At 40.1% G+C, this 18,684-nt stretch overlaps 1 protein-coding gene across 1 annotated transcript; it reads left to right on the top strand.

Moving 5' to 3' along the window:
* The first annotated feature begins 2,043 nt into the window (after positions 1–2,043).
* Positions 2,044–3,347, top strand: LOC145015554 (pathogenesis-related genes transcriptional activator PTI6-like). The gene has a single exon (XM_078974027.1). It carries the CDS (start codon positions 2,378–2,380, stop codon positions 3,137–3,139), a length of 762 nt encoding a protein of 253 aa, XP_078830153.1. The 5' UTR covers positions 2,044–2,377; the 3' UTR covers positions 3,140–3,347.
* Positions 3,348–18,684: the final 15,337 nt, after the last annotated feature.

The raw sequence follows: 18,684 nt of genomic DNA, 5'->3' as shown, positions 1-18,684 counted from the left end.
CCTATGTGTCTCAGTGGGGCCCTCCAGCCCCAACTCTCTATGGGCCCTCTGGCCCTAACTCTGTGGACCCGAAGGTCCTAACTTTGTAACTCTAAATCATACGTAGCACATATCACAATAAATCATAGCACATAAATAACATGCAATTACACTGACACATAACTCTAGAATACTCTATCACATAACTCTGTTACCACACTAGGTAAAGTATAGTGAGAAGACTCACCTCAGGCGTCTCGGAAAACCTCTGACTTGGTAGGAATACTGCCTAGTCTTCGCCTATTCACATAAAATAAATACTCTTATAAATATAATTCTCAAGACTAGACTCAACCTGCCTTTGGCACTCTCAGGAGGGAAAAAGGCTATTTTACCCTCCTCTCAACACAAGTAGTCCATTGACCAAACCCTAAAAGTCAATGGTTACACTTTGACCCTACTCGTCGAGTGCACTTTGGTGACTTGGCGAGTTCACACATGTCCTTTACACTTTGTCCTGCTTGGCACGTCGAGTCCCTCCCTATGCTTGACAAGTCATACTCAGCATGAATCGCAGGACCACCACAACTCAACTCGCTGAGTCTCAAGAACAACTCGGCGAGTGTCGCCTTGAACTCCAGTCCTCAACTTCCTTCTGACTCACTGAGTCATCCCCCAACTCAGCAAGTCTACATACTGACCAATTTACGTGAAACCCTGACCCTACTCGCCGAGTCTCAAGAACAACTCGACGAGTTCATGCCATGCACAAACTCTACTGGCCTCCTGAGGTCAGATCTGTTTCCCTAAATCAAAGATCTTGCCTTCCCAAGCATGCATGTCACGTAAAGCTCTGAACTTGATGCTTGTATAACAACAACAAGGCATCAAAAGGTGATTTAGTCCTAAAAATGGCAACCTAAGTCCAATAACCCCAAACTAATCCATAAAGCTCCAAGGGTTAAGGTCTCTGGGCCTCTTTGAGTCCAGATCCAAGGTATAAACTCGAAGAGGGACCATTTGCTCCACATAATCACTCTCCAAAGGGGTTAGAAAACCCTAACTCCATAGATTAACATCAAAACTGAAGGAGGTTCGAACTATTACCTCAAAATGAAGTCTCTGGATCCCTGGAACTGCTAGAATCGCACCTCCCCTCTTGCTCTTGCACTTCCTTCTTGCTAAACCAAAGATACAAGGATCAAAAGTGTCTTCTTCTTCCTTACAACAATTTGGCTCTCTAAGGGTTCTCTCAAGGGACTGGTAGCCGCAATGTCTTCTTCTGAATCTATTTTAATTAGTTAATAATTTTCCTATATCATTGAATACACCCCTCCCCCCCCCCCCCCCCCTCTTCCCCAGTTGACTACTTTGTATATTATGTATTTGAGAATCAACCATCTTTTCTTGTATTACTTTTTAGTGTATTTTAGGAGTGTATATAGAGTCATTTTATATACATTATTTGTTGGGTTTGACACCTTAACAAATATGTTGATTTGACTTTTTTTAATATTTTTATTAAACAAAAAACAATAAAGAAAAATATTATATAAGAGTAGAAATGTTCATTTTGTATTAGATAATATCAATCACAAAAAAGGTAACGTTGTGATATATATATATTGTAAACTACGATAATCTATTTTGAAATTCTGTCCAAATTTAAAAACATACCTATGTAAAATGGTTATTGATTATCATTTGGGTTTAACACGTGGAACAAGCAGCAACGTTTATTACTATACATTCTAAACAAATAATTATTTTATGAGTAGAAACAAACAAAAACTCAATCATGTCATATATATATAAACATGATCACATGTGATCTAAATCCATTATTTACAACCTCCAAAATTGGAAAAGTAAACGAAATTTTCTTGAAAGGCTAAACAAGAGGGGATGCATTTAGCTAACCGAAGTGCAAAGTCAAGCTCCCATTGCCGATATTTCATAAAGTAGCCAATAGAATAAGGGCCAAAATCGAAATGTTATATCTTTACTGCGTGTTTCCCACTCTCTCTGTGTGTATTCTACTCGAGTGGACACTGTACTACTGTAGTCAAGTGGAGTCTCCCCTTGCTCCTACTTTTCTTCTTCCCCCCAACCCCTTTATATACACACTCTCCCCCGAAATTCTCTTCGTTTCCTCCTCCTCCCTCTCTCCTCCTCCTCTGGATCACACCGGAAGGAAGAAAAGAGAGGGAAATTTCCCGCCAAAATTCGCTCAAGAGTAGTTGATATTGCCCAAAATTTCTTTGTTACTGGACCCCTTTCGATTTCTGTCGTTTCTTCAAGAAACCTTTCTACAAAATCCTTTGTATTGTCGGATATAATTGGTATTGTTTGTTCCAGTTTTCTGCCTCCTTTGGGTTTTGTTGATCGGTTTTGTGATATGGAGGTGAAGAGTCCGTCGTCCGTACGATCGGCGGTAAAGTTCTCGGAGCATGTGGTGAGAACCAATAAGTTCGTTCAGGAAGAGTCGCTGGCGATGAAGCAGAAAGTGGTTAGGATCAGGCTGGTGGATCCCTACGCCACCGATTCGTCTGATGATGATGACGAAGGAGTGATGAAGAGAGTGAAGAAACATGTGTTTGAAATCAACGTTAACCCGCCATCTTCGAAATTCAAGCGAGATCGAAGCAGAAACAGGAGACACGTCAGGAGGAGTACCGGATCGGTGGAGAAGAAGTACAGAGGTGTGCGGAGGCGGCCGTGGGGTCGTTGGGCGGCGGAGATCCGTGACCCGGGTAGAAGGAAGCGAGTTTGGTTGGGGACGTTTGATACCCCTGAGGAAGCGGCGACGGTGTACGACAAGGCAGCTGTTACATTGAAAGGTCATAACGCCGTTACGAACTTCCCTACCGTTTCGGTAACGGAAACCGTGATCGTCGAAGGTAAAAAACCCACAGTCACCACAACCTCCGTTGGTGATGACGATGGACAGGTCCACGACGGTGTCTTGTCGCCGACGTCTGTCCTCCCTTTTGACGACGAGTTACCGCCGTTTGCTGGCTTGCGATACAGTGACGTGGACGTTTTTGGATTCGACATAGATCTGCCGATCAATTTGCCGGATTTTACAGTTCCGGCGAAGTACCACACCGAGGAGTTTGGCGATTTTGACATCGATGATTTCCTCGTTGACGTTCGTTGAAACTATCCATAACTTTTTCTTTTTTACTGTTTTTAAGCATTAAAAAATTGAGCATTAGTAATTTACACAAGCATGGGTATAATGAAAAGTGCATATGGCCGATGGATATACGGATGTACTGTATTATAATAGGTGGGAGAGTAGCTGATTCTGTCTCAGCAATTTTGTGTGTTGTAATTATCAGTAATAAAAAAACGGTTTATGATAATTCCGTCTAAATAAAAATCAAATTGCAATAAGTTCATCGTTATTTAGGTAGCATAATTATTTATTTAATACAAAACTTTACTTAAAAATATGATTTTTCGTCTATAGCTTGTCTTATGTTTATTGTTTGACATTTACATCCAACATATATGACATTGGGACCTTATAATGTCGATAATTCCTTTAAAGTCGTGTTTGTTGATTGAAAGTGTAGAATTTTCTCATAAAATATAAAGCTAAAAAAAATAATTCAATACTTACGAACATTACCAGATTTTATTGATTCCGATATTTTATATAAATTGAAAATAAAAAGTTGATTAAAAGATGTACGATTTTTTATATTTAAATTTTTAATTCAAAAATATATACGCAATACAATATATGAGATAACTCATCATAAGACATTGGGTTGGTTGGGATATTGACAACTGTAACTTTCTCATCAAGATATCAGTTATCATAACATTTTTTTTTAAATGATATATCACAATAATTGTTCTTTTTAATACTACAACATACATATAACACCGTCATTTCATAGTTCCATTTCATTTGAAAAGGTATTTGGGAATTATGTTAAAGAATGTCATGATAACATTCATTTCAAACATTTAATTCACAATCAAACACTTTTATAAATTGAGAATAAACTAAATATTGTCCCTTTGTGCAATCAAAACTAAAATGTCAAATGATCAACTAATTTATGAATAATTTGAGAGTTATATCTTATTTCTAAAAGAAGTAAACTAAAACTATTTACTTTATAAAGGAAATCGTCAAATATATTCTTTGTGTTTGATTTAAGTTTATTTACAACTTTGTAAATCCTCTCTGATAAACGAATGTTTTTTTGACACATGTCAATATTTAATGAGTTTTGATACTTATGATTTTGTGATATTTTTTAAATAAATAATATTCACATGTCAATTTATGATTTTTTAAAATTTTTAAAATTAAAAAGCCATATAATCTTATACTTATATATGTAAAGTATCAAATATAATAAATATTATAATAAACTGCAATTAATATGTTTATTAATTCTTTATTTCAACTTTTTATTTTATAAAATACTTATTATTTACATTTTAATATTTTATTTTCTGTAATCAATCCGTATAATACAAAAGTTTTACACCTAGTCTACTATAATAAATAAATATTTTTTTTTGTCACTTGTTACATTATCATTAATTTGTCATATGTTATTTTGTAGTTATTTTAATTAATTTTTTTATTCTACATGTCATTTATGGTTTTTTTATTTTATTAAATTTCACATAATATTTAAATATAATAATAAACACATATCAATTTCATTAATGAACTTTCGTTCTAATTTCAAAATTATTAAATTAAAATCTCATCAGTTACTTTATTTATTTATCTAAATTATTTGTTTAAATATGAAAGAGAAAAAGAGATATTTAATTCTAATAATTAGATATTTTTCTTACATTTCTTATAAATTCAAATTTCTTAAATGTTTAGAAATTTATATTTAACTTTTATTATAAATAAACTCATGTCACCTAGTTACTTTATTAAATGACTATTATTATCAATCTTTTTACGGCAACATTTTTTACTAAAGGTGGTGGGTATGAGTCGTTATAATAACAAAAAAATTATCACATCACATATTACATCATTCTTAACACGATCCCATTTTTGCTAGAAAAAAAAAAACTATCACACCATTTTAAAAGGGAAAAAATAATTAAAAAAATAGATTATTTTTTTCTTTAACTCTCATTGAGCTATATATATAATCAGCAAACCAAAATATATCATAACTAAAAGTAGGCGTAGGGTTCACATATTATAACATATGTTAAAGGTGTCATTACATACCATAATGGGCGTTATGCCCGTACCAATAAGTCTTAACCTAACATGAGCTAGGAAAAAACAACAAAAAAAAGACATTATTCCTATGCTGAAATTTTTTTGTAATTATATCAAACGTTTAGATTATTATATATTGGACGAAAACATTTGGATTGGTATGTTCCGATTACCATATTCATACTGTTTTGCCGACTCTAATCAATATAATACCATCAAATAACTCCAAAATTAATCATCATATATATTTTTATAATCTAAATAGCATACATCAAATTACGCAAAATAAAATTATTATTTGTCTGTTATAAATATAGGTTGACTCAGGGGTGACTAGTTGTAGTGTTGTGGAAGAATATAGAATAACGGAAGTATGAGGATTGAGGGGGTCCATTGTAGATTTTATAAATAAGACATGGATTTCCATTGCTTGGAAGTGAAGCCTAGAATCTTTGAAAAGGGCAAAGATATATTACTCCCATTCATTTGGTGGTTTTTGTAGGCCTCTAAGTGGAATGGGTATCTTTTCGCCACCAATCATCATGATTAGGATCAACGCGAGACCACCAAATTTTGGAGGATAAAATTGTTCTATTGGATGAGTTGGCCATAGTTTAATTGTAATTTATTTTTAAGATATATTTATATTTTTAATTCTCAGCAACTACTCAATCACTATCGGCTCAACCACCCCCTTCCCCTCCAACGTCATCATCCATGGGTGCATACTCCACAACCTATCTCTTTCCGCGTCCGTATCATTCTCCTTCTAGCTCTTCCCAACATAACTCAACCACTCCAACATTCTATCTCTCTATCGACCTTCCTAAAACTACATTACCCAGGCACCCATTCCCTCCATTGACATCACCAATGTGACTTCAACGTAAGGTGTTTCAAAAAGAACGATAGAATGAGTGATCAAGCCTAACTATCGATACTTATATTGAAAAAATATGGAGGAATAACTTCTAATGTTTCAAATGAAAACTACCAAGTGAAAGACATATAACAACTAAGGTTTCGTATTATTATCAAAGAGAAGTACAAATACAATGAAAATGAAAGACATAATATATAAACTAGCTAATTAGGGTTTTCTAGCTAAAAAACCGAATCATAAAACCTAATACAAGATAAAGCCCATAATCTTGTTAGGCTAACATCCCCCCTCAAACTCACAATGCAACAACAATAAGCATTGAGAGTTTGTCAGATAGAAAATGAAATCGAGGAGCAGTCAACGACTTCGTAAGAATATTAGTAATATGCAAAGAGGAAGGAACATAAGGAAGAGAGATAGTGCCCTTCTGGAGATGATGTCTTGTGAAATGACAATCGATCTCAATGTGCTTTGTGCGCTCATGAAACACTGAATTCTTTGCAATCATTACCGTACTCTAGTTGTCATAATACAAAGGGGTAGGCTAAGAGATGTGAATGCCCATATGTGCAAGAAGCCATCTCAACCAAAAAATCTCACAAGTTGCGCTTACCATGGCTCGATACTTAGATTTTGTGGAACATCGAGAGACAACATCTTGTTTCTTGCTTTTCCATGATATCAATGAATCTCCAAGAAAAACACAATACCTAGCAGTGGACTTACTATCATAAATATCACTATCTCAATTTGCATCACTATAGATGGAAACACAAGAGTACGGAACTGAGTACCACGTAGATATCTCAAAATACGAAGAACAACTCCCCAATGAACAGTAGTAGGAGCAGTGACAAAGTGGCTAACCACATGAACTGCATGAGCAATATCCGATCTAGTGACAGTTAGGTAAACCAAATTCCCTATAATGGTACGATAAAGGCTTGGATCCGATAATGGGAAACCATCGGTTGGATAGTACTTTGCATTACTCTCTATAGGCGTATCAACTTCCTGATTATCCTTGAGTTGTGCACGTTCAAACAAATATGAAGTATACTTTATTTGAGATAAAAGATAACCCTTTGGAGACTGAGAAACTTCAATCCCCAAGAAATAACTTAGCAAACCCAAGTATTTCATATCAAAATGATGAGCCAAATCACGCTTTAAAGACTCTATACCATAATGATCATTACCAGTAATAATCATGTCACTAACATATATGTAACGACCCGTCTCTGGTATGTGGTTTTAGTATTTATTTTTTTGAAGTTCGTAGAGGAACTCGGCGAGTCTATGTCCCGACTCGTCGAGTAGGGTCGCGTTGTTGATCAGCGTATAGATCGGCGACTCGGCGAGTCCATATTCGGGACTCGGCGAGTCGTCCTGCCAGGTTGAAACCCTAAATCTCCGGGTTTGCTCACTATTTAATCCACCTTATAGCCCCCATTCTCGCCTCCTTCACCCTCAGAACGCTGTGAGAAAACCCTAATCCATCCTTGAGTGAACTAAGTGTTCTTGTGTTGATTTGTGAAGGCTTGAAGAAGGAGAAGAAGAAAGGAGCAAGGAGAAGAGGAGTAGTGCAAAGATTCAAGGGCAAATCAGAGTTCTTTGAGGTATTCTTCGGATTCCTTCTTGTTTTATGCTTTAAACCTCCATTAGGACTCTTCTAGATCTAGTTAATGCTTTTCCCAAGCCTTATGATTGTATGGATGCCCTAATAAGTCGAGATATCCTTAGATCTATTCATTTAGAAGTTTCAGAGCCCAGATCTATTGCCTTTATGAAGATACTTTGCATGGAAATCCTAGATCTAGCCTTTATTATGCTTTTTGAGCCATTTTATCTTCATGAATGCATATGGGCACGTAAAGATAGAATCTTTACATGCTAATTGAGTTAAGGGAGTCCAGATCTATAAGTTGTATGCACTGGATTCAAGCATAATCAAGTTTTGAGTTGCTGCATGCAAGCGACTCGGCGAGTCGAGCTGCGAGTCCCCGATTTTTCCTTTTTTGAGTGTTGCCGAGTGAGACCAGTGAGTGATGGAGTGGACTCAGCGAGTCGTGGTTAGACTCAGTAATGGAGGGGCTCGGCGAGTTGTTCATACAACTCGGCGAGTCCAAGGCAATCTTCTTAGCTCGAAGAACAAATCGTCGAGTTGTTCATACGGCTCGGCGAGTCTGATGCAGATTGCCTGAGGTTTTAGATTCGAAAGGGAACTCGTCGAGTTGATGTCATACTCGACGAGTAGCAGCGAGTAGGGTGAGAAAATGAGAGTAGGGACTCGGCGAGTTGGCGGCCCAACTCGGCGAGTCAGGTCAACTGTAAAGTTGACTTTGACCAGGAGAGTTGACTTTAGCCAGGGGTAAGTGAGTCATTTACCCCAATACAGTTATTAATAATTTGATTGAGTGTAATTGTGGATTTGTAGCCGGGGAGTTACCGGAGCAGCAACAAATAGTTCCCGGAGCCACACACTCAGCAACCAGATCACGAGGTGAGTTTCCTTTCAGTAGGAACGGGTCTAAGGCCACAATGCCGGCCCGTTTAGCTAGCAGTAGTATCCGGACTTCGGTTCGATGCAGATTTTAGTATGTTTGATGCCTTCGTGGCTCAGACAGTATTTTGTATTATGTGTTCCGGGTTACATCCCGATGTAGTATGCTATCTATGTACTCATGTTAGTTGATATGCTTATGTGATGCTATGTTCAGTATGTTCCGGACTTCTGTCCGATGCAGTCAGTTCCGGACTTCGGTCCGATGCAGTCAGTTCCGGACTTCGGTCCGATGCAGTAGTTCCGGACTTTGGTCCGATGCAGGAGGCAAGGCCTCAGTAGTTCCGGATCCCGATCCGATGCAGAGGGCAAGGCCCTGGTTAGTTCCGGACTTTGGTCCGATGCAGTTTCCGGACTTCGGTCCGATGCAGTGGGCAAGGCCCAGTATGTGATTATATGTATTATATGGTATGTGGTAGTTTGGGGGAGCTCACTAAGCTTCGTGCTTACAGTTTCAGTTTTGGTTTTAGGTACTTCCGCAAGCAAAGGGAAGAGCTCGAGTTGATGGCATCGCACACACATACCACAGCTTCAGTTGTCCTGGGAGTTGTTCTGTTTCTCATAGATGTGACTGATACATTCTTGATTCAGTTTACTTATAACATTTTGCTTTTGTTTTTGAGATACTGACATACGAGTTTATCTTATGATTTTATTATGGTGTTTTTAGTAATTATTCAACAAAAAATTTTTGGGTCATTTTGGGATGTTACAATATAAGGAAAGAATAATCTGATCTGCATTCGTATATCAAACAAATAGAAAAAAGTCATGGTTACTTGGTTGAAAACCAAACAAAGTAATCACTATAGAAAATTTCTCAAACCAAGCACGAGGGGCTTGTTTGAGGCCATATAGTGCCTTCCGAAGTCGACAAACGTCACCTGGTTACTGAGCAATACCAGGGGGAGGAGACATATATACTTACTCATGAAGATCACCATTCAAGAACGCATTCTTGACATCCATATGATAAATCTTCCACTGGCGAATGGAAGAAACTGTAATCAAGGTGTGAACAATCGTCATTTTTGCAACAGGAGCAAACGTTTCCTCATAATCCATACAATACTTTTGCACGTACCCTTTCGCAACAAGTTTGGCTTTATAACACTCAACGAATCCACCAGACTTTGTTTTGAAGACAATAACCAATTGTGTTCTTTCAGGGCGGAAGCAGAACCGGATCCCATTTGTGAGTTTGATAAAGAGCTGCAATTTCCTCAGCCATAGCCGTCTGCCAAAGGGGATCATAAATGGCCTCTTTGTAAGATGTTGGCTCAGAGAGACGATGTACATTAGCAATAAATGAGGCAAACACTGTTGAGTAAGAGGAATAGACAAATTCAGGAAGCTTTATGTACTTCTTATTACGATAAGGCCTCGATGGAGGGGGGTCTTGATGATCTACAGACAGAGGATCATCAACAGGTGGTGGATCATCAGTGTCAATGCTAAATGGATTAATAGTATGAATCTCCTCTCGTGTTGCATCATGTGACTGAACAGGAATGATATAGAATGGAATACGCTCCAAAAAAGTGACATTGCGAGAGACATACAGTTTCTGATTTGATGGATTATAGAACCGATAACCTTTCTGACCAATACCATATCCTAGAAAAACAAAAAGAGTTGATTTTGAAGACAATTTATCTCTCTCTCTCTCTCTCTCACTCTCTCTCTCTCTCTCGCGCGCTCTCTCTCTCTCTCTCTCCCTCTCTCTCTCTCTCTCTCTCTCTTTCTCTCTCTTCTATATGAGGCTTCAAGACAAAACATGCACACCCAAACACTCATAATGAAGAATAATCTGTAAGTTTTATAAACAACATTTCATAAGGAGAATTCCCCTAAGTGTACGTAGTAGGAATGCGATTAATAACGTAAGTGGCAGTATGACCAACTTCACCCGAAAATATATTTGGAACTTGAGCAGAAAGTAGTAAGGATCTTGTATTTCAGAGATGTCGATGTTTACCATTCTGCTAAGAAGTGTATGTACAAGATGACTGAAGTACAGTGCCATCAGATGCCAATAATTGTTTAAAATGATTGGAGGTAAACTCTCATCCCAAATTACACCGAAAATATTTTGTGATAGCAGAGTGTTGATTCTTGACAAGAGCTCTGAATTCACTATATATGGTGAAAAAGTCAGACCGACGCTTCATCAAATAAACCTACATATAAGGAGTGTAATCATCAATGAATAAAACATAATAGTTAGCTCTCGATTTAGAGGTGATCGGAGATGGACCCCACACACTAGAATGCACGATATCAAATGTAACATCCCAAAAATACAGGCCAAAAATTTCATTTTTAATTACGTCATTTTAAAACGAAAGTGTAATAAAACATCTGTAATATTATGTCATGTCAAAACCAAAGTAGAAATAATCAAACATGTTATCATAAAACAATATCAGAGTGTAATCCCAAGGATCTCTTGTGCGGAAAACCATAGTGTGATGCGCTGCGATCAAGCCAACTCCTTTACTTTACACACGAAGTACCTGAAACCAAAACTGAAAACCGTAAGCACGAAGCTTAGTGAGTTCCCCCCATCATACCACATACCATACAATCATATAATGAACAACTAGGAGATACGGGCCTCTCCCACACTTATGGAGGTACGGGCCTCGCCCACACTCCGCTAGCTGGGAGATATCGGCCTTGCTCACACTCCACTATCTCTGAGATACGGGCCTTGCCCACACTCAGCTACTAAACCATAACATACAAGTATATACAATTATATACTAAACATTTAGGAGATACGGGCCTCGTCCACACTCATGGAGGTACGGGCCTCGCCCACACTCCACTATCTCTGAGATACGGGCCTTGCCCACACTCAGCTACTATTACAAATATCATAACAAAAACATACTATCAGACATACATGGGGTGTCCGAACTACCCTTCGATCCTAACAACCGAACTTGGGGACTATTCCCCTCCTACTACCACTATCACATATAACATACCATGCCAACATATAAACATATCATCACATGCTGTCAGACATATCTGGGGTGTCTGACCTACCCTTCGGTCCTAACAACCGAACTCTACTACTATCACATATAACATATCATGCCAACATATAACATATCAGGTGGTAGCAAACCTAGATGATATCACAAAGACAATCATCTAACATACAACTCATACTGGTGGGCCAACATTGTGGCCGTAGACCCACCGCTACTGGAAGGTAACTCACCTCACACTGCTGAAGTCCCGCAGACTCGACCCCAGCTACTGGCTGATAGATTCCTGAACTGTCAACACCAAAATAACACTCAATTAATAATTGGGTCCTAATACATAACCATAAACACTTACATTGGATAATTACATTACCCCAAGCTTGGCTTATTCAAGCCCAAGGCCCAATCTGTAGGCCCAAAGTCAACTAGGAATTAAAGCCTATCATATGGCCTAATTTTCCAAATTGGGCCCAAGCCTATACATGGTCTTATTCTAAGGCCCAACATTATACAATCATTAAGGCCCAACTATGGCCCATCTATGGCCCAATTTTCCAAATTGGGCCCAACCCCTTACATGGTACTTACCCTAGGCCCATTAAATTATTTTAGTCCATCTAATTATTCTCGGATAGCCCATTAATAATCCAATCATCAAGGCCCAGAAGAAAGGCCCAACAATAAGCCCAAGTGAAGTTAGGGATTCACATAAAATGCCGATTAGGGTTAAGTTTCCTACTTAACCCATTAAGAACTTAATCCACTAAGGACTTAATTCATTAAGTCCAATATCACTTAGATTAATCTGTACCAACGATTATTATTTAATATCTGAATTTATTAAATAATTCTTGTGTGTGTGACCCGATTAATTCTTAATATTAGGGTTTCCTTGGCATTAGGGTTTTCCAATCCAATTATTAGCCCATTTACCAATGCGTTGGGATTTTAGGTCAATTAGGGCTTTATTGGGCCTATTAAGCCCACTAGAATTATATTAAGTCCATATGGGTTTAATTGGGTCCATTAGAGTCCATTAAGCTTCATTGGGCCTATTAGAGCTCCTTTGAGCCCACTAGAATAATATTAAGTCCATATGGGTTTAATTGGGTCCATTAGAGTCCATTAAGCTTTATTGGGCCCATTAGAGCTCCTTTGAGCCCATTAGGATTTCTAGCACCCCAAACGAATCTATCACAAGAGGCAAAGCGCACCGCCACCCGATATGGCGGTCGGTGGCGGCAGGAGGCGGCAGCCACCGCCCTAAGGTGGTGGTTCTCGATTTTTCTTTCATTAATTTGATTTGTTATAGTTACAATGTCCATCCGATCAACACTCGCACACCCTAATCTAATTACAAACACATACGCACGAAAATACACCCACTCATGGTGGTATACGGCGGCAGCCACCACCTCGCGGTGGTGGCGGTGGCTATCCTCGATTTCCAGCTATGCATTACACACACATACTTCATGCTATATTTCATTGTAAAATACACACCCACACACCGATGTATGCCCACTGCCACCCATACACGGTGGTCAAAGGTGGTAGAAAACAAATGGCAACACCCACCATGGTTGGTTGCCATGGTGGCTCACTCTTAAATCTTCGACCAGCCAACAAAACTCACACACAACACGATGGAACGATGATTCACACGCCATGATAGCATCCGAACCACACACACCCACATCTCTTGCTCGAAAAAGAATCCAACCACCCACCTGATGGCTAAAATGCGATGACAACGATCTGAGAAGGCGGCACCAACAATAGCTAACGGCGGCAAGGAAACATTCATGGCAATAACAACAACTTTGGGACGGCAACCACCCTTGCTCAGACTCCCATATGCAACCACCACTTGGTGGTGTATAACGGTGGAATCAACAACTCGTAGCAACAGCCTAAGCATCGATTTGCAGCGGCGGTCGTGACTGTAGCCAAACACCGAACCCATGGAGAAAGGAGACGCTAACAGGCGGATATGAGGGGAGAAGAGGTGGGCAACTCCCACCGGAAACAACAGCTACGACACCACAGGGTGCTCCTCTGACTACCTACTGTCGTGACTCCTCAAACCATTCTTCACCTTCGACGGTGGTGAAAGCAGCGGGATAATGGAAGTCGCCTCCACCGGAGAACATCAATATCATCCCCCGATCTTGAAGCTTCCGACCACGCAGACGCTTCACCCTCGACCCCGACTTCACCGGCAACAGAAGAGACCACCGTTCATGCAATGGAATGGAGGTGGCGGCTGAGAAAACTTCGAATATGTGTTGGCGGCTGGAAACGATGCTAGGGCTAGGCAACCAGGCGGTGATGGGTTTAAATACCCCGATCCCCACACTTGTTTCCATAAAAACCGAATGGTCCCTTCATCTCCCATTTCATTCAAAATAACTCCAATATTTACCATTTTACCCTCCGCATTAATCCTTTACATCTTAGGTACAAAATTTACCAGAAAACACCCAATATCTTAGTTATGACATATTCAGCCCTTCCACATCCTTTCGTTTTAAATTAATTCCAAATAATTACCACGGAGTCCCTATCTTCATAAATATTTATAAACGGGGTCCGGAGCTTACCCTTTTAACCCTCAACTTCCAAATTATGACAAATAGCTCCTCGTAACCAACACCCTGCTACAAAATTATTGATTTTAGGGCTACTAATCGTTCATTATTTATTTACTGATTTAATAAATAAACGGGGCTTTACAACTCTCCCCCATTTAAATTAGATTTCGTCCTTGAAATCATTCCTTACCAATCCTTACATACCAAGCCACTCTAGTAACATAGTCATCTTCCGGGGCACACCCTAGCCTTCCCAGGGTAGTCGTGACCAATCTTCGCAAAACCCTACAATATGTAGTTGAACGACTTCCTTGCAACAAGACCACATGTAATCTATCCGAAATCTGCTGCACCTGAACTGGTGGGTACTACTATTCCTTTCGCGTTCTAACAACACGCTCATGTCATCTACCAACCTAGTGAATGCTACAGCTACACCCGCAGACTTACAACACTCTATCACTATCTAGCTGCTAGTGAATGCTACGGCTACCTCCGTAGTCTTACAACACTTCCCATACTAACTGACGTCTAGTGAATGCTACGGCTACCCCCGTAGTCTTACAACACTTTCCATACTATCTGACCACTAGTGAATGCTACAGCTACCCCGTAGTCTTACAACACTTCCTAAACCGGGTCGAACACGCACTCGACCTAACCCTCAACTGAACTCGAGTCCTAACCGGGACTCTAACCTGGTTCCCGAAACCTGTTATCACATGACCCCACTGTATCAATACCGCACCCATGCCCATGATCAAAGCGTCACACTAACCCACGAAATCATCCAAAACCTATGGCATGGTGAGAATTGGTGCCTCATACAACCGTTGTCTGAGAGCCTTGAAGGCTGCCTGCTGCCCAGGGCCCCAACGAAAGGCCACCGACTTCTTGGTCAGTCGGTTCAAAGGAACCTCAATCGCGGAGAAGTCCCGAGTAAATCTTCGGTAGTAACCTGCTAGACCCAAGAAACTCCGAATCTCAGATGGAGACCTTGGAATCTCCCACTGCATCACGGCCTCTATCTTGACCGGATCAACTAGACTACCCTTCTGGTTGACAAGGTGCCCAAGAGATTGCACCCCGCGCAACCAGAACTCACACTTAGAGAACTTTATAAAAGTCTCTCCCCCACTTAGATTCGACTAAGTCTTCACTGCACGCAAGAATTGAAGGATTTCCAATCCTTCTCACTTTCTAATATCCCACTGATGTCAACTTGTGCCTGCCAATGCTAGCGCTTTAATCACCGATTAAACCTTGAGATCTCACATCCTCGGAAATCTCGATGAGTACTCTTGACATCTGATCCAGTCTGACACCTCGATCCATCTAACATGCTGTTAATTGAAGGTCTCAATCTTCACTCTGGATGATGAATCCTCGTTCTTATTTCCAATCTTGCAGTACGACTGAACTCTAACCGAACACAGCTCATGCGAAAATACAATTCTCTTGATCATCCAGTGACCAACCACTTATGCATCTAGCATCCGCAACTGACACTACCCTCTTCCTGTCACCAGTTCCGTCCTAGCAACGGTAGTGCCTTGAATTCCAAAGTTCATCCATAAACAATTTCCGACCATACCTGAACAATGATATGATCACTAAACGTTGACTTCACTGGAAAACTATCACTCCAACCCTGATCGAGTATTCTCTAAATAATACTCCTGCATAGACCCCGACAAGGATCCGAAATGATAACAGTGTGCGTGGAACCCACTCCGCACGATAAGTCTCTCTGTAGGTTCATCAAGGACCTTCCGGCATGCAAGATGGCATATACGGTCCTTGATAATCGAACACTAGCAGAAAACTGACTCGAGATCCGACTTATCCAAACTCACTCTCAATCCCAAAGCTATACGTATTCCCAATATCCATCTAATAAGATGACATACCCGCAACATCTGGAGGAATACTGATCCCCTTCTGCTAACATTACTAATCCTGCTACCCTGTAGCAGCCTGAACCCTTGGAGTGACAAACTCCCTCGTGTACTTTCTCGTATGTGCTGCAATGACTCAAGCCCCGCTGGCCTTTCATCCGATGATCAGAAGTCATGGTTCTCTTCCCGGGACCCTCTAATATACGCACCTGGCACGCATCTCTCTTTCCAGGGTGCTCCCAAATCGATCCCGCATTTGCAACTCTTGGGAATCGTACCCTTCAGGGTCTGACACCCTGTCATGCTCACTAGCTCGCTTGCCAATGGCTAAGCTGCAACAAATGGAACATCCTCTATCCCCAAACTGGGTTACAACTATTCCCTGAAGCTTCTTAGATTCTCCAAGACTCTTACTGATTCGAGTATGGATCCTGTGCTTTCAGTAGTACGGGCCCAATACTACCTTCCACACCTATCCATACTTTCCTCAGCAATCCTCCCGGATCCTCCAAGTCACTTCCTCAACTGGTACACCCAAGTCTAACTGAGCCTCACTACTAACTAACTGAAATATATCCTAGGCTTCCCTAGGTTCCCGAACTCACCCAGTCCTCAGTTGCAGAAAGATTCCTAGTAATGTCAACTAGCTACCTCATGAATATAGCCACATGCAACAGAGATCATATAATCCTTCAAGTAACAGACTCATCCCTATAACGGTTAGACTCAAACGAGAGCTGCGCAATAGGGTTAAATCTTTCACTCTGAGATTATCTAGCTTGTGCCACATGTGACGTAGCATATTCACTTAATAGCTAACTCACATTACTAAGATTCCCACAAAGCACAAAGCAAGCAGCATTCACACAATGGAAAATCTAACCATCATATTCCAATCAAATCATTTTATCCTATAATCAGGAATCTGTACGTGCAATTAAAGGCTCATATAATCAGACATAACCTAGACAAGCTATCGTATCACTGATTGATCAGTACTAGCATGCAAGTCTACAAGCACATACAATAGGCTCATAAGGCATCCTCCTAGATCCTTAGCCCTAATCTAACATGCAATTCTCATAATCATATCATATCATACCATAACATAACATGTATGGGTATATTGGGGAAAACTTACTTAAGCTCGGCTGATTGCACGCATCACACACTTTGTTCTTCTCAAAATTCCTTTCTCTTTTCAGATTCTTTTCAAACTCCTTTTTATAAAATGATTTTACTTTTGAAAATTTTCATACCAAGCCCTTAGTTTGAGTTCAGACACACCCGGAAGTAAGTCTGAATCCCTCAAACCAAGGCTCTGATACCAACTTGTAACATCCCAAAAATACAGGCCAAAAATTTCATTTTTAATTACGTCATTTTAAAACCAACAGTGTAATAAAACATCTGTAATATTATGTCATGTCAAAACCAAAGTAGAAATAATCAAACATGTTATCATAAAACAATATCAGAGTGTAATCCCAAGGATCTCTTGTGCGGAAAACCATAGTGTGATGCGCTGCGATCAAGCCAACTCCTTTACTTTAAACACGAAGTACCTGAAACCAAAACTGAAAACCGTAAGCACGAAGCTTACTGAGTTCCTCCATCATACCACATACCAAACAATCATATAATGAACAGCTAGGAGATACGGGCCTCGCCCACACTTATGGAGGTACGGGCCTCGCCCACACTTATGGAGGTACGGGCCTCGCCCACACTCCACTATCTCTGAGATACGGTCCTTGCCCACACTCAGCTACTAAACCATAACATACAAGTATATACAATCATATACTAAACAGCTAGGAAATACGGCCCTCGCCCACACTCATGGAGGTATAGGCCTCGCCCACACTCCACTATCTCTGAGATACGGGCCTTGCCCACACTCAGCTACTATCACAAATATCATAACACAAACATACTATCAGACATACCTGGGGTGTCCGAACTACCCTTCGATCCTAACAACCGAACTTGGGGACTATTCCCCTCCTACTACCACTATCACATATAACATACCATGCCAACATATAAACATATCATCACATGCTGTCAGACATATCTGGGGTGTCTGACCTACCCTTCGGACCTAACAACCGAACTCTACTACTATCACATATAACATATCATGCCAACATATAACATATCAGGTGGTAGCAAACCTAGATGATATCACAAAGACAATCATCTAACATACAACTCATACTGGTGGGCCGACATTGTGGCTGTAGACCCACTGCTACTGGAAGGTAACTCACCTCACACTGCTGAAGTCCCGTAGACACAATCCCACACTTGATGAAGTCCCGCAGACTCGACCCCAGCTACTGGCTGACAGATTCCCGAACTGTCAACACCAAAATAACACACCCAATTAATAATTGGGTCCCAATACATAACCATAAACACTTACATTGGATAATTACATTACCCCAAGCTTGGCTTATTCAAGCCCAAGGCCCAATCCGTAGGCCCAAAGTCAACTAGGAATCAAAGCCCATCATACGGCCTAATTTTCCAAATTGGGCC

The sequence above is a fragment of the Lactuca saligna genome, chromosome 9 (assembly GCF_052625555.1).
Source record: "Lactuca saligna cultivar CGN05327 chromosome 9, ASM5262555v1, whole genome shotgun sequence".
In the NCBI taxonomy this organism is placed as follows: Eukaryota; Viridiplantae; Streptophyta; class Magnoliopsida; order Asterales; family Asteraceae; genus Lactuca; species Lactuca saligna.
The sequence above is the reverse complement of the archived record's forward strand: the minus strand, read 5'-3'. Positions and strand labels throughout refer to the sequence as shown.

Excerpts from the sequence above, each read along its gene's own strand:
- LOC145015554 (XM_078974027.1), top strand. The coding sequence starts at position 2,378 with ATGGAGGTGAAGAGTCCGTCGTCCGTACGATCGGCGGTAAAGTTCTCG.